The 10,568-nt window shown below is 39.6% G+C and overlaps 1 protein-coding gene across 1 annotated transcript; it reads right to left on the bottom strand.

The window, feature by feature from the left end:
- Window positions 1-5,961: 5,961 nt before the first annotated feature.
- pou3f2b (POU class 3 homeobox 2b) lies at window positions 5,962-7,409 on the bottom strand. Its single transcript, XM_061289271.1, is given in 2 exon segments — window positions 5,962-7,238; window positions 7,240-7,409. Coding segments are annotated over 2 exon segments (1,311 nt in total). The 5' UTR covers window positions 7,309-7,409; the 3' UTR covers window positions 5,962-5,996.
- Between the last annotated feature and the right edge of the window lie 3,159 nt (window positions 7,410-10,568).

The following is a 10,568-nucleotide window of genomic DNA, read 5'->3' as shown; positions in this document are numbered from 1 at the left end:
CCACTTCTTATCAAGATCCAAACATGAATAGTGGAACAGTGGAAGTCATCCTATCCAAATGTAATGTAAATGATCAATTTGCCATTCTCTGGCTTTATGAGCAAGCAGATGCTGTCATTTCTGTATCCACCGCAAAAACTACGACATGTGCAGCCATTAGCAAGGGTGACTGACTGGAAGCAAATAGCGGAATGATCTTTTTCCACTTTGTCCTCTGCTGTTTTGCAGTCCATTAAAACCGCAGGGAGAAGTGACACGAGCTTGTCTCCTTAACTGCCTTTTAATTAATTGTTTGTGCCTGGATTAATGATGTATATTGTGGCCCTGTAATGTGCCCTAATGACAGAGAATGAGGCGGCCTCAACTGGAGTATTAATTTAAGCTGCCTCCCCAATGATTATTCCTCAGTCAGTGCTCAGTGTGAGGATGGAGACAGGATTCGTGGAGGTTTTCCTGATTCCCCGCTCACTTTTGGTTATGAGGCTCTTTTATCCAAAGCACAGTCTATTTGTTTAGCTTTTAACTTGTTAAAGCTGTGAGAGATGACTATGGATCTACTGTTTGAGGCATACTTCCTACCCTAAAATGTAAGTCAAGGAAAAGATTAAGTGATGGGGAGAAATGGAATCTTGTTTTAACTTTGTGAAAGTCAAGACTTAGACTCAACTTTATTTATCCCTTGGGATTACTTACTCAGGAAATTCTGGTTCGAGTAGCAAACACAGAAAAACAGAACAAGAGGGAACAGTGCATATGAGTAATAAAGAGTTGAGCAATACTATATAAATGGAGCACTGCTAAAATGAACTCCAAAGCTCATATGTGATATAAATATAAAGCATGAAAGACAGAACTAAAGAACATTTTCACTATGATTATCGTTAGTTGCAGTATTATTATTTTTTAAATTGTTTTTAGTCTTAAGTTAATCATTTTTTTTTTTTTACAGTTAGTTTTAGTTATTTCATCACGAAAGGGGAAATTCAACAAGTTTCCATTTCAGTTATACAGGTTGTAGGTCACAGTAAAATTACTATATGTCCTGGTCTCATCTTCTGTATCCCACAAAAAACAGGAATCTGAACTGGGGTGTGTAGACTTTTATTATCCACCACGCTCTGACTGTTCTGATTGGTTTAACTTGACCACCAGTGTCTCAGGAGGTTTTGGAAGTATCGGAGCTCAGATGAGCATGTCGCGCAATTATAGCCGGAATAATAACTCACTGATGGGGTGACACGATTCGCTCCACTGATCAGAAAAGTTCATGTGAAGTTCTAATTAAACGCTAACTCGTTTACAAATGAACGCACGCACGTATTTGTGTGCTTAAGTGTGCCGGGTGTAATTAGCTGCAGTGTCTGAGCTAGATGGAACAACAACAATGTCAAATACCTAGTAGAGTTCCACAACGTGTGTGTGTGTCTGTGTGATATCGAAAAAAGGGATGATTTGACCAACTTTTGTGCATCTTCCCACTTGTCAAAAAACAAATACCAAGCTAGAATGAAAACTAAAGATACTGTAGATACTCTACTAAACATGCATTGCAGTTCTCTTAAAATCAGCTATTTCTTGACAGCTGCTTCAGAGATTTGTATGCTTGAATAATTACTCAACTCATTAGATTAGATTTAGTAATTAAATAGCAATCGTGCGGCACCATAGAAGACTTTATGTTTTGCTCATGTTTGGACTCTTTTCCTTAAACTGTGCTTGTCAGCATTCGTATACTTCGCAACCGTGTATTCCTAATAAATTGGAAAAAAAAAATCTGCTTGTTCAACTCTAGCATGCCAGCAACTCCTAAATCCAGAGTTAATTTCATTCCATCCTTGTACTTGTCTTACCTTGACTTGTCAAAATGTCTTTGGCGAGAGATGAGTATTCCCTGCTTGATCCAAGCCACTGCCAAAACATAATCAATTTACGATGAGCTGGGGCTGAAAGAAGTATGCTGCAAAGTGTCAGAGTTGAGAAGCTGGAACCTAAAAGTGTCATACACGTGTCTCCAATGATCTTCTGAGACTTTTGGAGGAGAATATTCAATTGTGTTGTCTTTTGTGGACAACTTTGTGGACTAGTAGGCAATTAGTTGATGATATATAACATTCATCCTATCAAAGTTTTCAGGACTAAAGCATTTGGCTATCATGCAGTTAATACAGAATCAGTCATATTCACCATGAAATTCCATATATGTATACACATATTTATATAGAAATTATAAGTAACTGATAGTTTTTGATTTTTATGAATTTGCTCTGATCGTGTCACAGTTACTTCCCTTATAAAGACAGATGCATAGTGTATTGTTTAAGTTTTATCAGAAAATGGATGGATGGATGGATTATAAAGTACAATAAATATTATTGTTATTCATTCATCAATTATTTTATATATAGTTTGGGGTTGGATGTAGTTGTTTTGCACCGTTTGCTTGTTTGTTTGTTTTACATTCATTTAGTTTGTCATTGTTGTCCCCTCAGAATAAACTCAAAATTCAAACGACAGGATTTTCTTTTCATATGTTTAGGATGATATTGTTTGCTTTATGTAAACATTCTGTAACTATACTCTTTCCAATGCGCGCATCATCAGCGCCAGCTAGAGGGCCACATAGAATCAGTAGGTGGCGCTACAGCACCAACTACTCCTTCACAATGTTTTGAAACCATCTCAGCAAGACAAACACTGCACTTTTCCTACCCTGGAAGTCTAATGGGAGATTTCACCTAAATAAAGAGGAAGGTGTAATTAACGTGACGCACTATTAATTGCGTTTGCTACAGCGAGCATGTAAAGGGCGCACGGGTATACTCTTTGGATAACAGGGGTGCACATAGCGGACCTGTAACAAAATCAGTAGCCTCTATAGACACGCTAGTTCAAAAAGCGTGTTTAATCGGTGAACTGAAACTATTAATTCTCAAAGAAAATGACTATCTGTTGGAATTGCCTTAAATTAGAAAAAGGCCTTAAAAACAATTGAGGTGGAAAATGAGACTAAATAAGAAACCACAACACATAACTTTTTACAGACAGTCATATTTAAGGTCATATTGTTTTATGAGTTCATTAAATACTATTTAAGACATCATTATTTCTGAGTCTGTATAAAATGATGGCATTTACGCACCTGGGGCATCCTTGTGTCAATTCGTTTAACTATTGCAATTTTAATAACCGTGTTTGTTAATTTGTTTCTGATCAGATTAACTCCAGTCAACGTTGTTACTCTTACTAATTCAATGTATGTTGGGTGCGATCTGAAAGTAAACTTGCAAAATAACCACCTTTCCTGACAGTTTGTCTAGACCAGTGGAAAAAAAAACATTATTCCATCCATCTATTTTCAACACCGCTTATCCTTTTAAGGGTCGCGGGGGGTGCTGGAGCCTATCACCTGACATCGGGCAAAACCCTGAACTGGATATTATTATTATTATTATTATTATTATTATTATTATTATTATTATTATTATTATTATTATTATTATTATTATTATTATTATTATTATTATTATTATTATTAGTATTAGTATTAGTATTAGTATTATTATTATTTTCTCATGGGAAAGTATTGCCTTGTGGCTGGAATAACATCCCATTGTGCGTTTGGAAGGAATTAAACCATCCAACATTTTTAAAGAACGGCCATAATACCTCAAAAGCGTTCAATTGATGTTTTAAGGTATGTTTAATGTCTAAAATTTAATTTTAGTGCCTTTTTAGTACTGTTTAATTTCAAGGATAAAAGGGTCATTTGGATCTCCATCTATCGGGCCTGATAATGAGAATAATGAGAAAGTCCGTTTTTAAAAAGCAACCTGGTGCACAAGCACAAACAATATTCAAGACTTTGGCCTTACATAAAGGTAGGAATGAGCTAACTTTTGACCGAAAAACACATTTAGTCCTTACATTGGAAAAAAGCTGTTTAATATCAACCCCATATTTAAAAATGTGCAAGTCCGTTTGTTCATATAAGTCATGAAGCACCCACACATTAACCATCTCTGTAACCCCAGTTTCAGCCAGTGAATATGACGTCATATAACCCCCAATAACCAAACAAACTGACAGACAAACAAACTGAAAAATAGCAGAAAAAAAAGGAAAGAGAAAAAACTGTTATCCCCGAAAAACAGGTAAAAAAGCAGATAGGTGCAGAGCAGATCCAAATCTTATAACTTGAACTTGCAGTGGATTTGGACTTGAATCGATTGATTAAAGCTGGTGAAGAAACATTTCATCGTAACGAGGGGTTTTCCTGCTTTCTCGCGGGTTAAAAGAAAAACTCCGGGGAGTAAAACACACCCCTCAGAAATGCTCGAAATTTTAGGATAAAATAAGAGTCCATCTACGGAACAAAAAGATGTATATACATATAGATGTGAAAATTGAAATAAAATACTGTTCCCTACGAAACCAAAGACTTCGTTTTTACCTGTATCGTCCTGTTTCCTCCACAAAGTTCATTCGAGAATAAATTACAAAAACAGACAAATACAAATATAAAACAGAAGGCTGATGAAAAACAGTGAAGATGAAACAAACGAAAACAAATAGCGCAATAATAATAATAATAATAATAATAATAATAATAATAATAATAATAATAATAATAATAATAATAATAATAATTTGATCAAATGCTGGTTTTGGGGTCATATTAATAGCCTATGTTTTTTGTGTGTGTGTGTGTGGGGGGGACGAATTACTTGCTCTTTTTAACTTATTTTCAGTCGCTCCCACTTGTGATTTGTGATGAATTTTTAAAAACACTAATGGTTTTTATTTTAAAATTCATTCCATAAAGCATACGTGTGAATCTGTAACTGAATCTACATTTTTCTGCAGTAGTATAGAACTCCTAAAACGATTTGAACGGAATTTACATGACGTAAAAAAATATCTCAAATGCACCGGCGAATGCGCAGAGTCATAAATAATACACAAACACAAGGCAGTAGGTATTACGAAGGAAACTGGATTTGAAAAAGTCTGTTTCTTGAATAATTAAAAAAGTGCCCCAGTGTAAAAAAAAAAAAAAAAAAAAAAAAAAGAAAGATGGAACGATGACATTTAAAGTACAGTATTTACAAAAGTGAATGTTATAGAAAGTAAGAGTCCGTCCTGACCTGCGGATGACGCAACAAATCTTTTTGGAAGCTGGGCATCTAAAGGAGAATATAGGCGAGGGTTGGTTTTTTTTTTTTTTTTATTCATAATAAGCTAGACATTATCCTCTTGATAGCTGATCACAGCCACGGCCATGAGTTTTAGTCTGTGAGCCACACAGATATAATCATCAATATCTTAATGGTAACATTGGTCCGTGTTTGTTTTGGATGATGAAATACAGACTGACCTCAGTTATTGTAGAATAAATAGGAGCTGGATGGCCTGCTGTCTCCGCGCAAGAAAATGAATGCAAAGCTGACAGATGCTCACCCTGAGCTAGACTCTTTAGTGGCCCCCAGCATCCAATCAAGCAGCAAGCATCCCTGCTGCATGGAGCTACACATCTAAAACGCCTTTGCTTTTTTCTCTCTCTCAAATTATTATCTTTTTTTTCTCTCCACACACGGAAATAATGTGTTGTTGATAAAGTGGCCAAGCTATTCTGCTGTTTAAGAACGGGTGCGCACGTTTGGCGTCGAAAACAACAGCATCCTTTTGCCCTCCCCTCTGTTGTTCTAATTCCATGACACAATGGGGGGGCTACACCTTGAAACTGCGTCGAATGGACTCACAGTGCTCGGCTGGTATCCTCAGAACAGAAGAAAACACAGGTTGATGTTCCTTGAGCTCTGTAGAGAGATGAGAAGGGGGTCGTCCCGTCCCCCCTCTTCTGCTCTCCTTCTGTGTATACGTACGTACTCACTGCTATTCATTATACATAAAACACTCGGTTCATAGTCCAGTGATTTATATAGAACTCAAAATTTCGGCCAAGTCCTGTCGGAGCGCTCCAAGATGCGAGGCGGAGCTCACTGAACCGGGGTTTGGACCCCGTGGTGGGGCGGCGTGTCCCCGTACACGTCCTCGCTCCCCGGCAGAGCTCCTCCAGGAGGCGTCATCCGTTTCTCTTTCTGTCTCCTATTACAAAACCAAACCCTTACCACTTCTTTCTCCAAATGCAGACTGTCCGCCAGGGAGATTATTTCCGACGCTGCGGGTTTTGGGCACTTCAAAAAATGGCTCTCCAAAGCCCCCTTGACGCTGACCTCGATCGAGGTCCGTTTTTTCCTTTTCCTGCCCTGTGCGGCGATTTTGTCCAGGCTGGTCGGGCTGCCTGAAGTGGAGTCCGCCTCCTCCAGCCACTTGTTCAACAGAGGCTTCAGCTTGCACATGTTTTTGAAGCTGAGTTGCAGGGCCTCAAACCTGCAAATGGTGGTCTGGGAGAACACATTCCCGTACAAGGTCCCTAGAGCGAGCCCCACGTCCGCCTGCGTGAAGCCCAGCTTGATCCTGCGCTGCTTGAATTGTTTGGCGAACTGCTCCAAGTCGTCCGAGGTCGGCGTGTCCTCGTCCGAGTGGTCGTGGTGGTGGTTCGGTCCGTGCTGGTGCTGATGCTGCTGGGACGGCGGATGGCTGTGCTCGCTAAGGTGCGGACTGTGGTGGTCCTCGTGAGGGTCTCGTAGGTTGTGGTGGTGCAGCCCCTGGCCGCCGCCCGGCCCCGGGATCAGACCGTTGACGCCGAAGCTCGGCTGCGAGTAGATCAAGCTTTGGCCGTTGGTGGTCGCCATGCTGGGAATGTGCGCCGCCGTGGTGGTCCTCCATGCCCGGGCGTCGTGGTGGTTCCCGCCGTGCGCCGCCTGGTGCACCTGCAGGTGGGACGGCGCTCGCGCCTGGTGCTGCAGGTTGCTGCTGGAGTTGTGCATGTCGTCTCGGGCGCTCTGCACCGCCGGTTTAATGTCCTGCTCCGATGACCACGGGGCCGCCTCCCCGTGGGACAGCGCGGCGATCCACTGGTGAGCGTGGCTCAGCGCGTGGCCGTTGCCCTGCAGCTGGTAGTCGCTCTGCAACAGGCTCTGCGCGTCCCGGTACGCCGCGGCTTGCTGCATGCTGCCAGGCTCCGAGTGCACGATGGATGCGCTGGAGGTGAGGATGCTGTAGTGGTTAGACGCTGCGGTCGCCATGACGCTCGGAGCCGGACTGGTAGCTCGCATTAGAACCAGCTCGCATTTGACGCACGCATCCTCTCGTCTGCTGCCTACAGGCGGCTCCCTCCCCGGCGCTCTGCCGAGTGGACGCCGAGGCTCACCTGCATCTCCGCGCCGCTCCGCCCCGCCCGCTCATTGGTCGTGCCAAACTGATGGACGTCGTTGCTAGGGGCGACGGCGTGCCGATTGGCCGCGGGGAACGCGTTTCTCTCTTTGGTGATTGGGGTGTGAGAGGAGGCTGAGTGGAGGAAAGCGTTGGAGTGCAGCATGGAGGAGCGGAGCGCAGCGCAGCGCAGCGGCGGCTTCGGCAGAGGCAGTGCAACTGTAAGAGAGAGTTGATTTACTTGGATTATCACGCACTGTCATGACTGACGTCGCAGGTGTAGCTGTTAGTTCCAGAAAAGTGCTGATGATGGATATCGATCGCTGTCACTATATTGTCGTGTTGAGCATGTAGTAAATGGTGCGTGTCTAACATCCTCATCTATTTGCGTATAGATCTTTAATTTGGATCTGCATCGTGTCGATAAACAGTAGATTGTCACGTTAAATGTTTGTAGAAGCAGTCAGTTTTGTTAATATATTGCATTCAAGGAAATATTGCTGTACGGCAGCTTTTGCTACTGAATCATTTTTCAAGTTGCCTTGCATTTAAGTTTGGAATGTTTAACTTGTGATGCAATTCAGTCCCAAACTGACAAAGTAGTTAAAAATGGTTCAAAACAGCACGTATGCGACATTAAAACTTGAAATATTTGCAATTCTAAAAGGATTATTTAAAGATGCGCCATTGTTGTACATGTTTTCTAAATGCCAGTCGGCTAAATAAATAAAACCGGCTGTCATTTGAAAAAGCAATAAAAAGTTACATGTATGTTTTATAATTAGTAAATAGCTTAAAGGAAACTCCAGGTTATAATCTTTCTAAGACAAAACAACAACAACAATATAATACGTGATTGAAAATATAGCTTTGTGGCGATGTGCGTATAAGTGTAATGGCCAGACAACTATTTGTTGTCTTATTATTAAAACGTTTGAAAAAGGACCTCAGGGTAAATTGTTTTCATTGTATTTGTGTTTGAATAATTGTATTTGATTTGAAAAAGAACTATCCAAACATATTAAATGCTGGTCATTGGCATTTAAGCAAACATATACAGAGTATGTATGTATGTATGTATGTATGTATGTATGTATGTATGTATGTATGTATGTATGTATGTATGTATGTATGTATGTATGTATGTATGTATTTATTTATTTATTTATTTATTTATTTATTTATTTATTTATTTATTTATTTATTTACTTAACTTTCAAAAGCTTCAAAAACATTTAAATGGATGTTTTGTATTCAATTTGAAAAAGTATAAACTAACTGTTGTTGTCTAATAAGAAAAAACACACTTTCCCTGTGATGATGAGACTGATAATATATTTACATGACCTCAAATTAGTTGTACACCATTCTGCAAGTTTACCGTTATAAAAACAAACTTGTGAGAGCCCCCTTACGTCACCAAAAGAGATCTTTAAAATAATCTCAGCACTTCTATCATTCAAAACACTCAAGTTTAATGGCGTGTGGGAAAACTGGCTGCTCATCACCCAGTGAAGCACAAACACACCAAAATAAATTAAGAGACAGTTTAATGTCCAAACCGAGGCCTCCGGTCCAGAGCAGAGGGAACAGAAGGAGCAGGCTTCCATCCCGCCCCAGGAGCAGGACTTTGTCCGGAGAGGCCGACATTCCTGGCTCGCCACTGCTGGTTGCCATAGGGAGACGTAAATGAAACAACAGCAGTGGCGTTGCTCCCTTCCCCCTCCCTGAATGCTCCTGTTCTATCTAAAAGCCTCTATTTAGAGAGGCTCTCTGCTGTGGGAACAAAGCCTGGACGGGGATAAAGGAGGGAGAAGGAAAGCGCATGGAGCCCTGAGAGGTAGAAAAGTAGAAGGAAATCAAAAAGATGAGAGATTATGTCCCTCCTCAAAGCTGCTCCTCACACTGCAGTGAGATAAAGCAAAAAGAAAAAAAAAGAATCCAACACCTCCCAAGGTAAACAACAATTTCATTGTAAAACACTTCAATAATTCACTATATACATGTATGCAAAAAAGCGGCAAGTCCCAAATGAAATCAATAAATCAATCGACAAGGTTCTTCATTTGTACAAAAATGTAAATTAAAAACTACTCAAATGGACAAAACTACAATTAAATATTTAATTAAACTTGATCATGTAGTAAGAAATTGTAATAAAATTATGAGACAAACTAACTTTGAGGAAAATAAATTAGCCAATTGAAACATTTAAGTTCTCAAATAGGCACTCCAGGGGGTGTACGTAATATTTGAAAATATCTTTAAAAAGTAGCAATCTTTTCAAAATAAGCATTAATTGATCTCAATATTTCAGGAAAATCCAAGTTGATACTATGATTTATATTCAGTACAGGCTATTATATCCTAAAAATGTCCTCCCCATACCAGAATGGTCATATTCCACCTATAGGATCACCTGCCAAACATTTGAAAAAATGTAAATATAAGTGAATCATTTCTTTTTGAGAACAGATATTGATCCCATGTTGATAATATTTTTGTTTATATGTGAACAAATCCTTATTTTTAATGAAGCTATTTCTCTTTCTTTTTTTGTTGTATCTTTTTATTTCCAAATATAAGAGAGTCTGCCATACAAATTGAGTTTCATAGTTTAATAAATCTGATAATGATGGCATAACACTGTTTTAAGTCCTTTTTTCCCCCATCCAAAAATGCTTTGCGCTAGTTTGGCGGTATGAGGTTGAAAAGAATATTTCACAGGGGATACACCACTGAAAGCTTGAGAACCACAGATCGCATAAACATTTAAATGTATTTGTTACAAAGTTCTTAGTCTAATAAACGACAACAACCTAGGCCTACAAAACGTTTGACAGAAAAGAATACATTTTTGCAGTTGTGTAATTATACTGAGCCATGATTCTAAAAGTTTCTCTCTCGCTCTCTATTGTGACTAGCCAAACTGTTAGAAACACCGTTTCAGTGCAGTAATACATTACTGTCAACTACAACTACAATAATATTCTGAAATTAAACTTTTCAAAATCAAGCATCGCTTGAAGAGGCATTTTGGTTTAGATGTACCTAATGTTGTGGTCAGTGAATGGAGAATAAAATGGTACAAAAAAAAAAAGGAATCCCACAAAAAGATTCTATGACCATAAAATAGGAATACAACAGTATCAGTGATCCAAGTGAATACCACTATGCTGCTTTTGCCAACTACGTTTTCCGCTTTTCCAAGTGTTAAGTCGTGGGAATCCCTTTCACTTATTGAACAAACCACCCCTTTAAGAATAAACAGATGGCGGCACTTTGATGGAAAA

This window comes from Syngnathus typhle, linkage group LG10 (assembly GCF_033458585.1).
Source record: "Syngnathus typhle isolate RoL2023-S1 ecotype Sweden linkage group LG10, RoL_Styp_1.0, whole genome shotgun sequence".
NCBI lineage: Eukaryota > Metazoa > Chordata > Actinopteri > Syngnathiformes > Syngnathidae > Syngnathus > Syngnathus typhle.
This window is presented reverse-complemented; position numbering and strand designations above follow the sequence as displayed.